The sequence below is a fragment of the Thamnophis sirtalis genome, unplaced genomic scaffold, assembly GCF_051295495.1.
Source record: "Thamnophis sirtalis isolate CommonGarterSnake01/CBP01778 unplaced genomic scaffold, rThaSir2_p1.2 scaffold_10, whole genome shotgun sequence".
In the NCBI taxonomy this organism is placed as follows: domain Eukaryota; kingdom Metazoa; phylum Chordata; class Lepidosauria; order Squamata; family Natricidae; genus Thamnophis; species Thamnophis sirtalis.
Window position 1 is genome coordinate 7,189,555 of NW_028261390.1, and position 22,582 is coordinate 7,212,136.

The 22,582-nt window shown below is 42.7% G+C and overlaps 1 protein-coding gene across 1 annotated transcript; it reads left to right on the top strand.

Moving 5' to 3' along the window:
- The first annotated feature begins 5,274 nt into the window (after positions 1-5,274).
- On the top strand, positions 5,275-20,847 carry CCNG2 (cyclin G2). The gene is made up of 8 exons (XM_087723996.1): positions 5,275-5,585; positions 9,096-9,224; positions 10,574-10,711; positions 12,323-12,573; positions 14,040-14,118; positions 14,208-14,306; positions 15,794-15,999; positions 19,116-20,847. Exons 2-8 carry the CDS (start codon positions 9,096-9,098, stop codon positions 19,252-19,254), a joined length of 1,041 nt encoding a protein of 346 aa, XP_087580122.1. The 5' UTR covers positions 5,275-5,585; the 3' UTR covers positions 19,255-20,847.
- Positions 20,848-22,582: the final 1,735 nt, after the last annotated feature.

Consider the following 22,582-nt stretch of genomic DNA (forward strand, 5'->3'; position numbering starts at 1 on the left):
AAACTGAGGGAGTTGAAGTGGATGAAGAAACATCTGGAGCACTGCTAGAGGATGATGAAGAATGAACACAACTAGCATGAGGTGGACTAGAACCACAGGTTGTGGCACTGTTGGCAAAAAGCTAGTATTTTTCCAACTTTATTGCAAGTGCACAGGGCCCTCCTGAGAAGGACATATTATTTTCATCTTCCTTTGGTTATTATATAAACTGAAAGAGACCTTGGAGGGGTATTACATTATATTATGGTTCTTTGCAGTCAGCTAGATATTTAGACTGGATTTTATTATTATTATTATTTTGTATCATTACGTTGTTTGTAATCCTCATGTTCTTTAGTACATTGCTCTGTTGAGAGAGTACAACAGGGTAAAAATTTCAGTAAAGAAATACAATGAAAAGAGTAAATATACCAATATTTGAATTACCTAGGGAACAAGTTCCTTGGAAAACCCCAAATTCACCAGGGAGGAAAAACCCCTGGAGCTGTTCCTTTCTTGGTAAGCAAAGGCCCAGAGATAAACATCTGGGTAGTTTTAAAGCTCTGGAAGATTTATGAAGGGAAAGAAGTAGAAAAAGCTTCTGAAAGATTTAGTAGGTAGTATAAACCTGTTACTGTTTAATCAGTGTTTTTTTTGTAATGTTTACTGCAACGGATTAAGAAAGTTATCTGTTTTTCTCCTAGTAAGATCTTTATGCCCCAGAAAAGGCAAAATAAAAAGAACTTCCATGAAGGTGGAGATTTGTTTTCTTCCTGAAGATGGAATACACTAATGAACCTTCTCAATGTTTGCCTGTCAAAATTATTGCCTCAAAACAGGAAATCCTGATCACAAAATCCTTGAAAACAGATGAGCTGGGTGTTCCTGAAAGTTAGAGCTGCTATGACACCGTTGCCTTGAAACTCAAAACACCCCAAATTTGTGTGGAACTGAAGACCTATTATTCCCTGAATTTTAGACATCTTTCCCCTTCCGAAAAATACAAATCACGATGTAATACAAGCAACGCCTTTATTAGGGGGATGAAGTCTTTTTATAGTGTAGAAAATTAGCCTCTAGAACAGTGTTTCTCCACCTTGGCAACTTGAAGATGTCTGGACTTCAACTCCCAGAATTCCCCAGCCAGCATTTGCTGGCTGGGGAATTCTGGGAGTTGAAGTCCAGACATCTTCAAGTTGCCAAGGTTGAGAAACACTGCTCTAGAAGAATGAAATATTTGAGAAATATTAAAAAGGCACATTATTATATTTCCCTGGATGAAAAAATGGAAGAACATGCTCTTGGAAAGCAGCCCCCACCTTCCTTAATAGCCCACAGCAGATGTCAGCACTGAAGAGATAAAGAGGTAGCTAGCTCTATTCATAAGCAAATACCTTCACCCAAGATCCAACAAAGGAAGGATTAGCCCTCAGACACAACAGGAATTACCCAAAGCCCCTTCACTGCATCATCTCAGTTGCACCAGAATACATTTCTTACACAGGAACAGGAAACAGAGAGGTGGGACTGAACAGGTTATAAAAAGCCTAGCAAGCCCCTTCCTCAGCCCTTCTCTTCTTCTCCACCAACACTGAAGCATGTGATCACCTTTTCTGTTCAGGGTTCAAGCCACGTGGTCCTGTCCACCAATAAACCATCTTTCCAAGCAGCCTCCATGTCTCCAGTCTCTTTTTCCCTACTTGGAGCCGAACCCAGAAGGACATTTCTTTCATCAGAGTTTAAGTAGCAGCTTTAGGGGTCATTCAAAGTTATGGCCGACTCCTCTAAAGCTACCTTATTATCTGGTTTTGACATTATGATTGCTGCAGGGTCCTCAGGATCCTTACAACTTATCCCAAAGGTGCTTTTTCAAGAGGCAACTGGACTTTTTTAATAGTTGTTTTTTTTCTTTGAAGACGTTTCATTTCTCATCCAATAAAGTTCTTCCGCTCTGACTGGATGGTGGGGGATGATTCAGTCAGAGCGGAAGAAGCTTCTTGGATGAGAAGCAAAATGTCTTCAAAGAAAAAAACCAGAAAGTTGTAATCTTGAAAAAGCAACTTTGGGACAATCATGACCTGGATGACTGAGAATCTCCATCCTTACAACTCATCACAAGGTTGCATACTCAACAGTGGTGGGTTTCAAATTTTTTTTTTAACCTACTCTGTGGGTGTGGCGTCCTTTGTGGGAGTGGCTTGCCGGACATGTGACCTGGTGGGAGTGGCTTGCCAGCCATGTGTTCTCTCTCTCTCTCTCTTTCCTTCCTTTTGTCTCTCTGTCCCTTTTTCCTTTTTTTCTTTCATCTCTCTCACCTTTTCTTTCTTTTTTTCTTTTTTCTTTATTTCTTTCTTCCTTTCTTTCTCTTTCTCTTTCTCTCTCTGTGTGAGTCTGTCTCTGTGTGTGTGTGTGTGTCAGTGGTGGGTTTCAAAAATTTTTGGAACCTCTTCTGTAGGTGTGGCCTGCTTTCCGGTAGATTTGATGAACCGGTTCTACCGAACTGGTGCGAACTGGTAGGAACCCACCTCTGATACTCAAGCACCTCAACTATCTACTACCACTCCCATCATCCATCCCCCCACCCCATTCCCCATAGGCCTTGGACCAGGCCCCACGCCCGCCTCGTCGCTTTCCTTTTGAAGATCTCCAGAGCTTGGGTTAGGAAAGCAGAAGGGATCATTTCGTTGTGCAGCTACATGGTGTAATCCCCCAAACTAGATGCCATTTCCCGAGTGGCTGCATTGAATTGAGATTGCTTGAGAAATGGTGGTTGCTTCTGGATTTGTGCCATGCAGCTGCGCGACGAAGCAATCTGTTCTGCTTCCCTAATGCTCGCTGCATCATCATCTGAAAAGCTTTCGACTAGAGAGCATCAAAATGTTCCTGGGGGAAAAAAGGACTTATGACCGCTTTTCACACTGTTGCACCATCTCCGTGGTCACGTGATCAAAATCCAGCCGTTTGGCAACTGACTCCTATTTATGACGGTTGCGGTGTCCCTGGGTCACGTGATCTCCTTTTGCAACCTTCTGACCAACGAAGTCAACGGGGAAGCCAGGTTCACTTAACAACGCTGGGGCTAACATAACTGCAGGGTTTCATTAAACAACGGTGGCGAGAAAAGTCGTAAAATGGGGCAAAACTCACTGAAGAAATGTTTCACTCAATCACAGAAATTTTGGGCTCAGACCTGGTTGTAAGTCGAGGACTGCCTGTAACAACAAGGTATTGTTGTTGTACGGAGACCCAGAGCAGGCAGGCCTGAGTCTGCCCTGGGCCTCCCATCTGAAGCATCCCATGGTCCGCTTAGCAACCTACATTCATTTAACGTCCACATCAGGGAAAGTAGGGGATGGGAGTGATTAAATAAGGCCGTATCACTTAACAGCCATCACTTCTAGCAACTTAATAGGCATAAGATGAGGACTACCTGTATATTTTTGGCCAAATAAAACCCATCTTGTGTGGAAATCAATATAGGTAAAGGTAAAGATTCCCTTGCACATATGTGCTAGTTGTTTCCAACTCTAGGGCGTGGTGCTCATCTCCGTTTCAATGCCGAAGAGCCAGCGCTGTCCGAAGATGTCTCCGTGGTCATGTGGCCAACATGACTAAACGCCGAAGGCGCATGGAGTGCTGTTCCCTTCCCACCAAAGGTGGTTCCTATTTTTCTACTTGCATTTTTACATGCTTTCGAACTACTAGGTTGGCAGAAGCTGGGACAAGTAACGGGAGCTCACTCCGTTCCACGGTGCTAGGGATTTGAACTGCCGACCTTTCGATTGATGAGCTCAGCGTCTTAGCCACTGAGCCATTGTGTCCATAATCAATGTAGATTCCACCAAATATAAAACATATGGATTATGTCAGCCCTTTTCCCAGTTGAGTTTGTATCTTCAAGCATACTCAAGACTTCCAGAATATATTGATGGGTAGTCAAACAGGTATACAGGTAGTCCTCAACTTACGACCACCATTGAGCCCCATATTTTTGTTGTTAAGTGAGACATTTATGTTTTTGCCTCCTTTTATGATCTTTCTTGCCACACTTAAGTGAATCCTTGCAGTTGATAAGTTACTAATCTGATGGTTAAGTGAAATCTGGCTTTCCCCATTCTTTGTTTGTCAGGTTGCAAAAGGGAATATCGGACACTGCAACCGTCATAAATGCAAGTCATTTGCCAAGCATCTGAAATTTAATCATAGGATTATTGGGATGATTGGAAATTCTCAAAGGTGATTTTTTTTTTCAGGAAGCAACTGGATTGCAACGGTCATTAAGTATGAACCAGTTGCCAAGCGTCCCAATTTTGACCACAGTTGCGAAAAGCATAAGTCCCTTTTTTCAGCGCCCTTCTAATTTTGACCCGTCACTAAATGAATTCTTGTAAGTCGAGGGCTACCTGTATTTAGTTTAAAAGATTAACTCTACCTATGTTTTAAAAAAGCCTTTGTTTAAAAGGAAGACTTGGTTTCCCAATCTTCCAAAGGAGATGTGGATGCCATGATAAAATGCTAGCGCCTTTATGAAAAGGCTAATAAAGAAGATAAAATTCAAACGAGGAGGAGCCAAAAAAAACCCTCAAAAAACAACGGCGCCTTTGCGTCCCTCGCAAAAATGACAGTTGAGCAACCGACGGTGAAGCTCCGCCCCCTTCGACGCAGCTGTAAAAATAACAGAAGGGGGGGTGTTAGGGAAAACTAAGAGACAAATCTCATTGGCTCAGAACAGAGGTTTGGCGTCACCGACAGCCAATAAGCATTCCACTGCTTTGAATAACAAAACAACAGAAACCAGGAGTGTCTGGAAAGGTAGGGCCGCTTTCTATCCAATCAGCGCTCACCCACCGCCGGCCAATCAGAGAGCGGGCATTTGGGCGGACTTTTCAAACCGAAGTAGTTTTGGGTTCCTCTTGTCCCTTTAAAAGAAGTGATTCGACTAAAGTACTGTGTCCTTCCGCTTCTCTTGCCTCCGGAGAAGCTGGGAAAGGAATCCGCCTGACCTCCGCCACAGCCGTCCTTCCGGGGTCATTCACGAAAAATGCTAATAAATATTCCACCGCAGAAACGAAGGCGAAAAGGAGACCCCCCTTTCTTTCTTTTTTTTAAACATTTTATTTCCCTCCCTTTTTTTTGAGGGGGGGGAGGAAGGAAGGAGAGTCCTATCACTGGGATGTAGATCCCTCCGCTTTAAAAAACAAATGGAGGAAAGGCGAGCAAAACAAAAGCGGCGGGTCACGTGATGGAAAGGGGCGGACCTGAGAGGGGGGGGGCAGACTCCATTTTGAAGCCGCTCTGAGGCGCCTCTGACTGGTTCTCTCCCAGAACGGCGTCCGGAGCTGAAGGGAAGAGAACCATGGCGCAGCTCCTCCGCTGACTCCCATCGGGGGAAGACCTGGGACTGGAGGGCGAAGGGGCGTCGGGGGCTGAATGCGGGGCCGCTGGGTCGGTAGCGACGAGGCGCTGCTGCTGCTGCTGCGGCGGCTCTGGTGCGGGTTGCTGCGGCAGCGGCAGAGTGAAGCGCTCGCCTCCCTTCGCTTCAGCCCCCGGTCTGCCTCCTCCGGCCCTTCCGACCTCCGAGAGGGGAGACCCGCCGCCGCGGAGAGGTAAATCAGACCCTGAGTTGAGGGGAAAATTAAAACCCCTTTTGTCTTTGGAGAGACAAAAGAATTATTATTTCATTTGAATAATTAAATAAAAGGTCGGTTATTCTCGCCTCGCTCGCTCAACGTCGATGAAAAACACCCCCACCCCTCTGTCAGTAATAAACGGGGGAGGAGGCTGTCAAGCTGCGAATCGCTGTCAATTTGTGATGGGGGGGGCGAAAAGGAAGAGGGGTCTCTCGGCGCATGCGCGCGATTCCCTTTGTCGGGGGAGGCGGGGCTCCTCGAAGGGGGCCCCCCTTTTAGATCTGGGGGTGGGTGGGTGTCTCCCTATGGAAATTTAAGTAAGCTTTGGTCAATGGCAGAGGGGGCGTCCGTGGATCCCCCCCCCAAATCTTCTTTTGACCAGGGATCCTTTGAAAATGATGGGGGGGTGGGGGGGTTTCTGGATGTAGATCAGTGGTTCCCAACCTTTTTTTGGCCCATGCCCTACCTAAGAATCTCTAAAATCATGATGCCCCCCCTCTCTCCATGATGTATAATTCTTACTTTACTCAAAAGGTTAACTCTACTCACAGGGAGGAAGGCTAAAAGCCCATTTACTTGGTTTAAACAAGGTTCAAATTGCCCCCGTTAAAAATCAAATCCCCCCCCCCAATTAGGAACCACTGATGTAGAGTAAAGAAACCAAGGGGGAGGGGGATATCCTGGCCAGTTCATATTGCAGGTAGTCCTCGACTTACAACAGCCAGTTTAGTCACCATTCAAAGTTACAACAGGCCTGAAAAAAAGTGACGAAGGACTGTTTTTTTCACACTTACGACCATTGCAGCCTCCCCATAGTCACGTGATCAAAATTCAGGGCACTTGGTAACTGACTCACCTTTACGACGGTTGCATTGTCCCGGGTTACGTGATCCCCTTTGGAGACCACTTGAGACAAGCAGAGTCAACGGGGAAGCCAGATTCACTTAACAACCTTGTTACTAACTTGACAGCTATGGCTTGCACACTTAACTGTGGCAAGAAAGGTCGTAAAACGGGGTAAAATCCAACAAAGGTCTCACTTAACAACAGGAATGTTGGTCTCCATTGTGGTTATAAGTGAAGGACTACCTGTATATGGAAGTGGGGGCCACCTGGGGATGTAAAGAAACCAAATCTCTCATGCCCCCCCCCCCACTCATAAAAAAAAGGAAGAGGAAACATCCTGGCCAGTTTGCATTGCAAATAGTCCTCGACTTACAAGATTCATTAAGTGACCTTCAGAGGGACAACAACAACAATGAAAAAAGGGACTTATGATTGTTTTTCACACTTATAACCGTTGTAGCAACCCCTCAATCACGTGATCAAAATTCAGATGCTTAGCAACCGACTCATATTTATGACGGTTGCAGGGTCCTGAGATTATGTGATCGCCTTCTGACAAGCAAAATCGATGGGGAAGTCAGATTTGCTTAACCACTATGTGACGAACTTAAATGCAGTTAACTTCACTTAGCGGCTCTGCCAAGAAAGGTCATAAAATGAGGCAAGCTCGTTTAATAAATGTTTCCACTAAGCAACAGAAATTTTGGGCTCAGTTGTGGTCATAAGTCAAGGATGACCTGTACTAAATCTGTGGTCTTGTCCCCCCCTCCCCCATTCTTAAAATGTCAATTTAAAACTTTTAAATTCATTTTTTGAAGGCCTGTTACTGCTCACCATTACCATGTGAAAAGAATAAGCTGCTTTTCTCAACCTGGAGTTCTTTGGGATGTGAATTGACCATCTTTGTCCAGCTTGGTGATTGGTTGGGCTGTTTAGATAAGGTGGGGGCATTGTCTGATGGGTGTGAGATTGGAGAAGGGTGATCAGGGAGCCAGACTGCCAGATGGCTCTTGGGGTATTGTTTAGCTGTAAGGGGGAGGGACTTGTAATCTGAATTTTGCATTGATTTCTGGTGGCAGGGAAGGGGCGGCATTAGAAGCAATGAGATTGCTCTGGAGAGAATCCAAGGTAAGGAAGGCAGAGCAAAAAAGAAAAAAAAAGCTATGGCAGAGGCTTATTTGTGTATGTAATTAGGAAGAGTTGAATTGGTGCGAACACAATAACATAGATAAATAAACAACATTTTGGGAGCACTTTCGTAGTGGTTTTCCAGTTCTTAAAATGGAGAGGGGAGGACTGGTTGGGGAGGATTTAGGGATCAGAGCTCTAGAATGAGAAAAAGGAAAGGAAAATATAAACAGGGTGTTGCGGTTGGTCACTTGGGATAACCCAGAACTAAAGCCGAAGTATTTATTGAAAAGAGAGTATTAGATTGTTTTAGCAGCCCTGATACAAAGGAAGTATCTTTTGGTATTTCAAAGAGGAAAAGCAGAGTCAAAGAAAACTTCTGTATTGGGAAATTGTAAACATATCTGAGTTAAGGATCATTGTTGTGTATAATATGATCGGCTGTGTAGGTAGCATATATGTGGACTCCCCTATGCTTTGAGTTAAAATCCTTTTATGTCCTGTTCCTGAGGGCAGAGCCAGGGGAGATGTGGCCTCAAAAAGAAAAAAAGAATTGTAGGTCTTTTTTTTCCTGTTCATACAGTAACTGTGCTCAAGGTGGTTGTTAGGACAAAATGGAAAAAAACTGCATTTATAACTCCAACTTGAGAAGGTAAATTGTGTTTACCTTCGTGTGTGAGAAAGAGCCCGATTGAGACACCACAGGAAATGTTTTAGACTATTGTCCAATACCTCCATAAAAGTCAGGTGGGTAGAATTTGAGATATGCGGACCCTTAAACCTGAGGAGAGGCTGTTAAAATGCTAACTAAAGGCGATGTCTATCTGCTCAAACCTGAGCTCTCTTTATTTGGTGTATAAAGAAGTGTACAAGAATGGGGAAATCTCTGTGTTCTTTTGCTGCCCTCTACAGTTTCTTGGAAGTTATTCTCATGGTGTGTACGTGACCAAGCCCTCCTATGCTTCCCCCTCCCTCAACATCCTCTTTGTTAACTCTGCGGTGGTGACTGGGGGGAAAATAAAAGCTTTTCCTAGCCCTTTAAGCAAGAGGGAACATTCGGTTTTGTGTCTTTCCCTTTCTCTTCTTTCCCCATTGGATGGTTTTATTACTCGAAAAAACTAGTAGTTAGAGAGATGGGATGATTGGAGAAATGATTAAATCAGGATGTTAAAGGAATACCCCTGTCTTTTACTGTCTGGCTCCCTTGGGGTAAGAATTCTAGTGACTAGAATCCTGTATCTATCATTGGCATTTAGCATTGTAGTTCTATTCTGTGCTCTGATACTCTAGACTAAAATAAGTCTTGTTGAAGCAAAAGCAGACTTCCAACCAACATGGACATTCCTTTGATTGATTTTGCATTTGTAACGCCTCCTGATTCCACAATGACTTTGGGGAGGCACCACAGATGGACCAAAAATATACATTGCTGTAGCCCACCTCAGGAAAACCATAATCTTGGCTGTGTATTTAGTGCCCACCACGCTGAAAACGTATTTTCTTTCTTCATAGATGAAGAACATTGAAGTTGAAGAACAAATGAGCAGTTGGCTCTTCAAACAGCTTAAACTCCATTTGGATCAGGAACGGAAATACCAACCCAGGGAAAAGGGGCTGAGTCTCATTGAGTGCACTACTGAGGTGAGTAGATAGATGTTTGCCTTTTGGGTGTGATAGCAATAGCACTTAGACTTATATACCTCTTCCCAGTGCTTTTACAGCCCCCTCTAAGCGGTTTACAGAGTCAGCATTTTGCCCCAAACAGTCTGGGTTCTCATTTTACTCACCCTGGAAGGCTGAGTCAGTCTTGAGCTGGTCAGGATCAAACTGCTGTCGATCAGCAGAAGTAGCCTGTAGTTCTGCATTCTAACCACTGCACCACCGCAGCTCATGATGATGAAGAGCCTCAGCTGATATGACATTTCTGGAGGAAGTGGCCAGACGTACAGGAAGGTTCTTGATGCAGCAGAGCAGGAAGCTGTCGATGTTAATAATTTGTTTAGAGCAGTTTGCTTGCTTTGTATAAAATGGATCTATTCAACTGTACTAATTCAGCATAATAAACTATGGCTTATTCAACTAGCATAAATGCTGGATATTGGCTTCCCGCCTTTTACAATAGATACTTAAGCAGATTGTTACCATTGGTTTTTAAAGCTGTTGGAGCATTGCTTCCCAACAGTTTTACTGAAAAACGCAGTGATCAGACTGTATATAGCTGAAATTACATATTTGTCAAGTGTTTCTTTGCTTGGTTCAGAGATAGTTGTGGGTAATGATTCTTTGTCTCAGAGAAAGGTACCTGCCAAATCGGAAATGGGCATTACTCTTCACCAAGACTAGCTATTTAATGAATGAAGCAATTCTTGTTTCTGAAAGAAGCAATGATAGGTTCTTCCCAGGAAATCTACTTGGAAAAGGAAATTTACAGTTACAGGTAGTCCTCGATTTATAACCATTTGTTTAGCGACCATTCAGAGTTGCAATGGCACTGGAAAAAGTGACTTACGACCATTTTTTTTGCACTTACAACCATTGCGGCATCCCCATGGCCACACGATCAAAGTTTGGACGCTTGGCACCTGGCATGTCTTTATGATTTTTCTGGGGTCACGCGATCACCATCGGTAACCTTCCTAGCCGATTTCTGACAAGCAAAGTCAATGGGAAAAGCCAGATTTGCTTAACGACCGCACGATTCATTTAACAAGTGCAGTGATTTGCTTAACAACTGTGGCAGAGGTCATAAAATGTGGTGCAACTCGTTTAACTACTTAGCAATGGAAAATTAGGCCAATTGCAATCATAAATCAAGAACTACCTGCATTGAGATAGAATTGGTTCTGACCCCTTGCCGTCTTAGTTATGTCTCTCATCCTGCTGTCAAGTAATTGGTCATCGCTGGTTCATCAGAATGTACAGATCGTCCAATGAAAACCTTTGATCCAGAGTTCTGCCACTAACATTAAGATGTTGCTTGTCTCTTTCAGAATGAAAACACCTTATGCCCAAGACTGAGGAATGCAAAAGTGGAAGATCTCTGGAGTTTGGTCAACTTCTTTGGATTTGCCACAGAAACCTTTGTCCTGGCTGTCAACATTCTTGACAGGTTTTTGGCACTCATGAAGGTATTTAGACGAAAGGAAATGTTGCATCATAGTTTGCACAGTTTTATATTTGGTAGACAGATAAACAGCCGTTACTATTTGTTCTGGATTTAAGGTGCTTGTCTAGTTTATCTCCAAGGAGTTAGACTAACATAACTATTCAGAATCTGTTCTATTCTGTTCTATTCTATTTTATGTTTTCTTTCTTTCTTTCTTTCTTTCATCTATCTATCTATCTATCTATCTATCTATCTATCTATCTATCTATCTATCTATCTATCTATCTATCTATCTATCTACATACATGCATATATACATACATACATACATACATGCACTATATTGCCAAAAGTATTCGCTCACCTGCCTTTACTCGCATATGAACTTACTGTAAGTGACATCCCATTCCTAATCCATAGGGTTCAATATGACGTCAGTCCACCCTTTGCAGCTATAACAGCTTCAACTCTTCTGGAAAGGCTGTCCACAAGGTTCAGGAGTGTGTTTATGGGAACTTTTGACCATTCTTCCAGAAGCGCATTTGTGAGGTCACACACTGATGTTGGATGAGTTTACGTGGCCTACCACTTCGTGGCTGAATTGCTGTCGTTCCCAAACACTCCCACGTTCTTATAATACAGCTGACAGTTGACTGTGGAATATTTAGGAGCGAGGAAATTTCACGACTGGATTTGTTGCACAGGTGGCATCCTATCACAGTTCTACGCTGGGATTCACTGAACTGAGAGGGACCCATTCTTTCACAAATGTTTATAAAAACAGTCTGCATGCCTAGGTACTTGATTTTATACACCTGTGGCCATGTAAGTGATGGGAACACCTGATTCTGATTATTTGGCTGGGTGAGCTAATACTTTTGGCAATATAGTGTACATACAGCCGTCTGTGTGTATGTTCCAACATAACTCTGGAATGCCTCGAGCAATTTCAACCAAAGTTGGTATAAGATGACTTACCCTCTGGGGATAAGACACCTTGTGTGTGTGTGTGTGTGTGTGTGTGTGTGTGTGTGTTTTCTATTAAGATACAGCCTGTTGTGCCTGCCTTAAAATGGCTTCTACTGTACTGCGGTAAAATGGCTTCTGCTGTACACCGCAGTGGAGTTGCCGTGGTAATGGCTTCACAGTACTCCACAAGGGAGCTCCCTCTGGTAAGGGAGAAAATCCAACATTAGAAATTACATTTGGTCCAGACATTTTCCCCCTATAAATAAATACCCAGACAACGCCGGGTTATCAGCTAGTATGTTATATATTAAAATTGTGCCATCTTTTTATTTTCATATTTTTCTTTTCTTTGTCCCTTAATTTTTTTTCCATTTGAACCTCAGTTATGTGCCATTTTTTATAGGGCCAATGATATATTTTATGTACGAGCCTCCAGTAAGGCCACATGAGCATTGGCTGAAATTGTGGGAAATACCTGTTATTGGTGGAATGTTGAGTGGATTTAAGAGTATCGCAGGCTTTCTCATTTAATGCTTCTTATCACTCTGAGAACTAAAATTGAAACAGTCTTGTCAACCGTGAAATAAATGGACATGCAACATTTTAAAAATTCAACCTTGTTGAGTAAGCTGGTTATTCATAAGGTGGTTTTCCTTTGACTCAGGTGAAACCTAAGCATTTATCCTGCATTGGAGTCTGTTGTTTCCAGCTGGCTGCTCAGCAGGTGGAGGAGGAAGGCAGCATCCCGTCTCTGCATGATGTCATCCGGATTAGCCAATGCAAATGCACCGTTTCTGATCTAAAGCGGATGGAAAAAATCATATCAGAAAAACTGCACTTTGACTTCAAAGCAACTACTGCCTTAACTTTTTTGCACTTATACCATACTATTGTACTCTGCCATACCTCAGAAAGGTACCGTTGGCTCTGTTTAATACCTTAATTTCCAGTTTAAAAAAAAAAAAGATTGAAGCAGGCAGTACAGACAGTCCTTGACTTAGCACCAGTGATGGGATTCAAAAAATTTTTACTACTGGTTCTGTGGGCTTGGCTTGGTGGGTGTGATGGGAAGGATACTGCAAAATCCCTATTCCCTCCCGGTCAGCTGGGATTCAGGAGGCAGAGAATAGATGGGTCGGGGCCAGTTAGAGGTGGTATTTATACCAGTTCTCCAAACTACTCAAAATTTCCACTCCCTGTTATCCAGAACTGGCCAGAACCTGCTGAATTGAATTGAATTGAATTTATTATATTTCTATGCTGCCCTTTTCCCCGAAGGGGACTCAGGGCGGCTCACAACCCAAGTCAAGGGAGTGGGGGTACAAATAAGGAAAAAATAATAAAAAAGACGAACAAAACAATACCACAATTTAAAAACACACAACAACCATACCATTCGAGGGGGGACAAAAGCTCACTAGCCCCAGGCCTGTCGGAACAGCCAGGTTTTAAGGGCTTTGCGGAAGGCCTGGAGGGTGGTGAGGGTTCGAATCTCCATGGGGAGCTCGTTCCAGAGGGCCGGAGCAGCCACAGAGAAGGCCCTCCTCCGGGTGGTCGCCAGTCGGCATTGGCCAGTGGATGGAATTCGGAGGAGGCCTAATCTGTGGGATCTAATCGGTCTATTGGAGGTAATTGGCAGCAGGCGGTCTCTCAAGTACCCAATACCACCTCTGCTTAGCCACTACCATTGAGCCGAAATTTCGATTGTAAGCTATGATAGTCAGCGCTGAGCTTGCAATGACGCCCAGTTTTACAAACATTTTTTGCAGCAGTCGTTAAGCAAACACTGTGGTCATGAAGGGAACGCTGCAATTTGTTAAAGGGAATACATTGTTCACTTTTAGCCAGAATTGTTCACTTTTAGCCAGATGTAAATGCCAGTTTCCAAGGAAATGTTGTAGTTTGTGGTCATTTGACCATGGGGTGCCACAAACTTGTAAATGTGGGCCTGTTGCCGAGCACCCAGAACACAGTCACGTGACTGATGGAGAGGCTAACATGAGAACTTAGAATCTGGCTCATGTCCCATTTTCCGGGTCTGTTGTAACTTACAACAGTCGTTAAGTGACTGTGAGTTGAGGACTACCTGTATCCTTGTGAACACTCTGATTTCTTTCTTTCCAATCTTTGCTATAGTTTTAGGTACTTTCTGAGATGGTTCATGTACAATGAGATAAATCAGTATGGTTCTATCTAGGCGTCTTGTCGTGCTTTATTTGGAAAACAAATTGGTACATTATGCATTTTCAGACTTTAGATTCACAGATTGTGCTAAGGCATAATTTGATTTAGTAGTTTCTGATTTAATGAGTTGTGCGAACTCAGTCTCAATGCAAGATGTGCATCCAACAGTAACCTTGTGCTATTGTGACCCTTTACAGGAAAGAGCTGTTGAATCTCGACAAACTGGAAGCACAACTTAAAGCTTGTAACTGCCGACTTGTTTTTTCAAAAGCGAAAGTAAGTTTGAAATAAAAACCGCTCACAATATAAAAGTTGAGGATCGGGGACTGACTTTCTAAGCCGAATGTGTATTTTTGTCCCTTCAGCCATCCATTTTGGCCCTGTGCCTTCTCTCTCTGGAAGTGCAGATGCTGAAATCCATCGAGTTGTTTGAGATTCTTCTGTGTGTTCAGAAGCAGTCCAAGGTAAGAGAGCAGAACTCATTAACCCTTCCTCCAGCCATCCTGTGTACACCTTTGGGGGAGAAAAATAATAAGAGTTGATTCGGAAATAAATGTTTATTTTTTTAAACTCTAGAGAGGAAAACGCCCCTCCTATTTTGAAGGTAGATTATTTGGGGAGAAATTGTATCTTCCTGGAGTATAAATAATTCCTGACCTATTCATAGAAGATAGACTTTTCCCCATTCACCTTGGGAAAATGCTTGTTCCTGCAGCACTCTGCTCGCCGAAAATGGGCTGCATGGAGGCCCTGCGTGGGCCATTTTTGGTTGGCTGAGGGCTGCAGGAGGACTGGAGTGGACTGGATTACAATTATGTGGCCTCACGTAAGTGCCTGATCTGGATAGGAAACAAGCAACATCCTATGATAATACTACAGTTTAATACCAGATTTTACATATTGCAGGTCTATTTAATCAGCAATCTATAATTGACAGCCATTTCTATTTACTGTCCTGGAAATTTACCTCTGTTGTTAGGTCTTGTAATTATCATGTTATTTATGTTATTGTATTTGATTATTAGTTGAATAATAAAAATACAAATAGCTTTTCTGCCTGGAAAATCTTGAGCCTGTATCAAATGCCCACCATCGCCATGCCCACCCCCGGCCACACACACACACACACACACACACACACACAGGTCCTCCAAGGTCAAACATAACCCTGATGCGGCCCTCAATGAAATTGTGTTTGACACCCCTGTGTTATGCTAAAAGTTGCTTCGTATCACCTGGATGTTATTTTCTCAACACATCTTTCAGACTGCATTTCCACTCAGTCTCATATGTAGAGGTAGTCCTCGACACAGCGACCGTGGCGGAGCCCCAAATTTCTGTTGCTAAGTGAGACATTGCTTATGTGAATGTTTTTCACTGTTTTATGATTTTTTTCTTGCCACGGTGGTTAAGTGAACCGCTGCAGTTGTTAGGTTGGTGACATGGTTGTTAAGTGAATCTGGCTTCCCTGTTCAATTTGCTTGTCAGAAGGTTGCAAAAGGTTGACCCCAGGGCAGGGGGAGGGAACTGAAACCGGTTCTAAATGGCATGGTAGATTTGTGGAACCTCTTCTATAGAAGAGGTTAGAATTGGCAGGAGCCCATCCCTGCCCCCTGGGCTCCATTTTCACTGGCAGAGGGCTTCTGGAGGATGTCCATGCTGAAAACGGGCCCTAGGGGGCTGGGGGGTGCTTTTCACTGGCAGAGGCACTGCGGGCCAGTCCTTTGCCACTTCCACGGCTGCCCCGCAGGCCAGGATTAAGCACCGCACAGGCTGCATTCGGCCCGTGGGCCTTGAGTTTGATACCCCTGGTATAAATCTTATGTCGGGTATGTACAGCTTGGTTTAGAATCAACTTCATGCGAATAGAACGGCAGCCGTAGTTGATTGGTGAAATAACTTTTTTTTAAAAAAGCAAAGAATCATACGTGAACCTCTTTTTCCCCCCCAGATAAGTGACAGTGACTTACTCTATTGGAGAGAACTGGTCTCAAAATGCTTAGCAGATTATGCTTCCCCTGCCTGTTGTAAGCCGGACCATAAAAAGCTCGTCTGGATTGTTTCAAGACGCACTGCCCAGAATCTTCAAAACAGCTACTACAGTGTCCCTGAGCTGCCCACAATCCCAGAGGCTGGATGCTTTGACGAAAGCGAGAGGTAGGTAAACACACACTTGGGCTTCCTCTGTGATTTGCCCAACTGCATGTAGTCGGTTCAAGTAACTTAATAGCAATAGCAATAGCAGTTAGACTTATATACCGCTTCATAGGGCTTTCAGCCCCTCTCTAAGCGGTTTACAGAGTTAGCATATCGCCCCCAACAACAATCCGGGTCCTCATTTTACCCACCTCGGAAGGATGAAAGGCTGAGTCAATCCTGAGCCGGTGAGATTTGAACAGCAGAACTGCAGTCAGCTGAAGTAGCCTGCAGTGCTGCATTTAACCACTGCGCAACCTCGGCTCTTAAGTGTAACTTCGTTTCAATAGGGTCAATGCAGATAGAAGGCCCATCAACTGGCATTTCCTATGCTGGCATTTAGAAAAAATAAAATGAGGTGTATTTAAGGGTAAAGGATATGTTTGTTTGTTTTGATGGTCATGCATGTGTTTCTGTGGCATTGATGGAGGGACCATGACTCAGCATTAGACCTCACAAAATCACATTTAGAAAGTCCTCACTTGGAAAAATAAGTAATGGGCATTTTTTTTTGGTATTGTCAGACTAAACCAGCCTTCCTCCATTGATGCCTCTGAGAAGAGTTGGATTATATCTACTTTGCTGGAGAAGATGAGGGTGTATGTTTAGAGACAGCCTAGTAGAGTAAACTAGGGGTCGCTCAGTTGCTAAGATGCTGAGCTTGTCAATCAGAAAAGTCAGCAGCTCAGTGTTTCGAATCCCCAGCGCCGCGTAATGGAGGGAGCTCCCGTTACTTGTCCTAGCTTCTGCCAACCTACAAGTTCGAAAGCACGTAAAAATACAAGTAGAAAAATAGGAATCACCTTTGGTGGGGAAGTAACAGCGTTCCGTGCGCCTTCGGCATTTAGTCATGCTGGCCACATGACCACGGAGACGTCTTTGGACAGCGCTGGTTTTAAAACGGAGATGAGCACTGCCCCCTAAAGTCGGGAATGACTAGCACATATGTGCAAAGGGAATGGCTTTTCTATCCTCCTGACAAAACTTCTCAGATTGTTTAACGCTGTGTGTGTACTTTGGCTTAAGTCCCATGTTTGCACGGAGATCTAGCTAATTGTGAGTTGGTTTTTCCAAGACCACAGCAATTAGTTCTTCCATGGATCGTTGGTTAGCATGCTATCTTCCATCCTCCCCCATGCTTTAAAATAAGATAGCATGCAGATTGGCAGAGCTGACTTCTCTTGTTCTCCAGTGAGGTTCCTTTTTGTCACAGTGGTAATGAGATGAGTAGTTAAGTACACAATTGAGCTAATGAGACTGAAGATCAGGGTGGGATAAAATAGTTATCAGCACTGCTGAATTCCCACGTCCCTTTCTAACAGCAGTAGAGTGTTGTCAGCTGCCTAGAGTCTAATGGAGTGGACAGCCATCCTTTAAATCATGCTGCCTGATTTTTCAAAGCATCGTATTTCAAAACTTACAGTAAGTCTCCCTTGCATTCTGCAGATGATTTACAACATGAATATGCCCGTATCGTTTCTAGGCAAAGCATGGAAATCATTTGCAATTATCTTCCATAATTTCGCTCTTGCTTGTCTGCCTGTCATTCTACCTAATTTCAAAAGATAACTAGGGTGGTATATTTTAAAATGCACCAGCTGTTGCCTGGATGCTTATCTCCTGCATACAATGAACTCACACAATTCCTTGTAAAACAGCAATTCACTATGTCATACAGTGGATTTTATCAAAGGCTCTTTCAGACAAAGCTAAACATTACCTCCTTATCTGCTAAGATACTATCTGAAGAGTTCCATTGTTTAGCAATAACAAATTTGCCAGCTAGATGTAGGAACTTAGTCGGGTTTTTTTGTTTGTTTGTTTGTTTGCAATTTTAAGTTTTGGGCCTTCAAATACACGTAACGAATCCAACTCAAGAAACTTGATTATGTTCCCACCAAAGGTGAAATAATGTTTCTTGAGTTTATAGCATGGGTGAAATCCAGCAAATTCTGACAGGTTCTGGAGAACCAGTAGCAGAAATTTTGGGTAGTTTGGAGAACCAGCAAATGCCACCTCTGGCTGGCCCCAGAGTGGGGTGGAAATGGAGATTTTGCAGTATCCTTCCCCTGCCACACCCACCAAACCACCCCCATAGAACCGGGAGTAAAAAAAAATATCTGAATTTCACCACTGGTTTATAGCCTTGCCAGCAAGTCATGAACTGTGTGGGGTAAAAATATAAAATATAAATAAATGAAATATTAAGGAGACCTACCTGAGCTTCTTATGGAAGGTTGATGTCATCTTAAGTGTTTAATAACATAAGTGACTGATGTTCAGAACTGTTTTCACTTTTGCGCTTAAAATCCTGAAGCTTGCAAAGCCAAAATTCTCACTGATTCAAATATATGGTTAGGTGCAGAGTTTGCTAGAAAATTGAGCATATTTAATACAAAAAAAATACTTTGGTAAGGAAGAAGGTACAATAACTTGGCTGACTCAGAAGAGAATAATATGTGATGAATATACCCGGTTTCCCCGAAAATAAGACCTCCCTGGATAATAAGCCCAGTCTGACTTTTGAGCGCATGCGCTAAAATAAGACCTCCCCAAAAATATTGCAACACAGCAGCAGCCAATGAGGCGACCATGCTCACCGCCTCCTGCACCCTCAAAAATAATAAGACCTCCCCGAAAATAAGGCCAAGCGCTTATTTCGGGGGTCAAAAGAAAATAAGACCCTGTCCTATTTTCAGGGAAACATGGTAGGTAACGTACAGCCACAATTGAGCCCAAAATTTATGTTGCTAAGTGAGGCGTTTCTTAAGTGAGTTCTGCCCCATTTTACGACTTTCCTTGCCGCATTTGTGCAGTGAACCACTGCAGTTGTTAAAACTAGTAAGGCGGTTGTTAAATGGGAGTCCGTTGTCGAGCATCCCAATGTTAATCATGTGACCACAAGGCAATGGTCATAAATGTGAAAAATAGTCATAAGTCGCTTTTTTTCAGTGCCGTTGTAACCGAAAGCGAACTGCTCTTAACTTGATAACTGCCTGTACTATACCTGGTTACTCTTCTTTTTTTTTCAACCTTTCTTCGCGATTGCTAATTAGCTTCCCTGTTTCCTTCCGCAGTGAGGACTCCTGTGAAGACATGAGCTGCGGAGAAGAAAGTCTCAGCAGCTCTCCTTCCAGCGACGGAGGGGGCGCCTTCTTTTTCGACCTCAAACCAAAATCCAAGTGGCAGGCTCTTTCCTTCGACTCCGTCTCCTAGGCTGAGCTCTTAAGCGCATCGTAGTATTTTTAGGCAATAAGTATCTGAACCAGCCCTCTCCCAACTTGGGGTGCCTTCCAAGGGCCGATTTCCACCCCCAGAATCGTCCAACACCCCCCCCCCCAAAGAACCCACCGTTGTTGCAGCTGAGAATTCTAGGGGTCGAAATCGACGCCGCTGGTTGGGAGGAAAAAACAAAAGCTGATCTTAGCATCCCTTGTACTTTTGGTACAAGATCTCATGGAGTACTCAAAATACGTATTGTGCTTTTTTTTTTACCTTTGTATGATGATAAGTCTGATGTGGCATGAAGGGATCAAATGAACCATTTCAAACCTTTCTTCTCGGCGAGAAAACGATCACAGGAGGAGCACAGATTTGCCACCCGGATCACAAGAGAGAGCTTCAAAGCTCGGCCATGTGCTGAAAATTTTCTGCTGAAAAAAAAATAATAGATTGAATCTGAGCATTTTTGGTGGATAGACAAAATTGCAGAGAACGTATATGAATTTCTTTTCTGAAAAGATTTTAAATATTTTTGGGGGGGCGGGCATTATGTATTATTTTAAAGAAAGTATTCCTGGAGAAATACTTTGGTTTCAGGAGGCTTGTTTTAATCACAAATGCTGGTGTTTTTTAAAAAAAATAAAAATAAATAAGCTGCTTTGTTTTTAAAACACGCAAAACCAATCCACATCGATGTGCTGAAGCATATTTTAGTGTTTAAGATTTCTAAAGATGAGCTTTCAAATCCTCAAATTAGGAAACAAAATGTTTTTAGCAAACCTTAGTGTTACTGTTATTTTAATAAAATAAAATAAACCATACTATTAAAATTTAGAAAGTACTGGATTTCAGTATAAAGCCCACTGTCCCTCCTGTTAGCTTATTTCAGTATTTCTTTTATCTTGTTATTAAGTAAATCTATAATCATTAACTTTTGCATGCTTAAGTGAAAATGGTTAGTGGAAAGGCAGTTGATAATGGAGAAGTTTTGATAAATGTGAAGTTGATTAAACGGTCGTCATTGCATTTAATTGCTTGCCTTTTTCCTCCCCCTTAAAACACAGACTTTTATGATTGTTTTACTTTAAGTTCCTTCAAATATATGCAAAGTAAGCAAAAGAAGTCATTTAGTCTGTATTAATAATGTGAAGGCAAATGCTGTGGTTGAAATGAAGCGGCAATAAAAGTTAGGATCCTTTGTGTGTTTTTTCTCATGTAGGCAGAGGTGAATGTTTGATAGCGTGTGGTGTGATCTGATTTTTATAAAGGAAAAAAAAACTCGTTTACAAAAAAGTGTAAAAATGTAAATTAAAACCTGTAAAAAAAAAACTTAAAAAACAAAATAAGCTGAAAAATATTGTATTTTTTACAGTGTACGTTCCTTTCTATATGTTGCATGTAGATATTAATTTATTATACCTTGTATATGATATAAATAATGTATATGGAAGGCGGGGTGGGGTGGGGGTTGGTACGACCAGATTGTGTCAGAATGTTTTTTTTTTTGAAAGCTATTTTTGCTCAAAAAATAACTCAAGATTATCTCTGCTTCTGTTCAATAAAACCAAACGCTTTTCTTTTTTCCAATCTTGAGTCTGTGGTGATTTGGGTATAACAGGACAAAATCAGAAACCAGAACACATTGTTAAAGAAGTGGTTAACTTCTAACTAAGAGAACCTTAATTATAACGAGGATGGCATTTCCTAAAGTGAAGAAAAAAAATTAACAAAATTGTGATGAACTTATCGATTTCTTGGAGAGATTTTTAATACCATCCTTGATATTGATATCCTGCAAGGCACGTAACCAGACTAGACGCATTTAAGAAAACAACCTGGTGGAAAATAAAGTGATTTTTAGGAGGGTGATTACATAGCCAATCAAATCCATATCCTAACCTGGCTAACGGGTAGACAGGTTCCTTACAACCAGAATGGAGTCCAAAGTTCCTGTTGTTAAGCGAGACAGTTCTTAAATGAGTTTTGCCCCATTTTTTCACCTACCTCACCACAGTTAAGTGAATCGCGGTTATTAAGTTAGTAACGTTAAATGAAGCTGGCTTCCCCATTGACTTTGCTTGTCGGAAGGTTGCCAAAGGGAATCACATGACCCTGGGACACTACAACCGTCATAAATCCGAGTCAGTTGCCAAAGCATCTGAATTTTAATCGTAGGATTGGTAGAAATGACTGGAAATTCTCCGTCATCCAGGTCATGGTTGTCCCAAAGGTGCTTTTTTCAGGAAGCAACTGGACTCCCTTGTTTTTTCTTTTGGAAGACGTTTCGCTTCCCATCCAAGAAGCTTCTTCAACTCCGACTGGTTCCTTCCAGTCCCAACTAATCCAGTCGGAGATGAAGAAGCTTCTTGGATGAGATGCGAAACGTTTTCAAAGGGGAAAAAAAAGTCCAGTTGCTTCCTGAAAAAAGCACCTTTGGGATTGTAGAGATGTTGCAATCATCGTGAGTTCAAAAAACTTGTTAAATCGCTTTTTCAGTGTTGTAACTTTGAAGGGTCACTAAATGAACAGTTATAAGTAGAGGACTCCCAGTTGAAGTTCTGGAGCATCTCAGGCTCTGGTCATGAAACTACCATAGCCTGATAGGATGCTGGCATTTTGACATACGTTGGAATGCTATCCTATATCTCTCAACAATTCAAAGGTAAAGGTTCTTATTGCACATACGTGCTAGTCGTTCCTGACTCTAGGGGGCGGTGCTCATCTCCCTCTCAAAGCCAAAGAGCACTGTCCGAAGACGTCTCTGTGGTCATGTGGCACGCGGAATGCTGTTACCTTCCACCAACAATTCATACACAAATGTAAATCATTGCAGGTATACCTCCAAAATCAAGCTTGGCCGTATTTACTCTCAATTATTTTACACCATTCATATATCACCACAGAGTGTCCCCTCTTGGCGACTCAAGTACAAAATAATTTTGAGACCTTGGTCTACACCACTAATTGAAAACAGAATTGCAGTTGTCATGGCGGTCATTAAACAGGTTACCATCTGGCGACACCCAAACATGATATTTTGTTGGCGGTGGTGTTGAAATGACTGTCATTAAGCAAACCCCAGTTTTCCCAATGGGCTTTGTTGGAAACCAGAAGTAAACACTACAAGTAAAGGTTCCCCTCGCACATACGTGCTGGTCGTTCCTGACTCTAGGGGGCGGTGCTCATCTCCGTTTCAAAGCCGAAGAGCCAGCGCTGTCCAAAGACTGTGGTCATGTGGCCGGCATGACTAAACACCGAAAGCGCATGGAACACTGTTACCTTCCCACCAAAGGTGGTTCCTATTTTTCTAGTTGCATTTCTA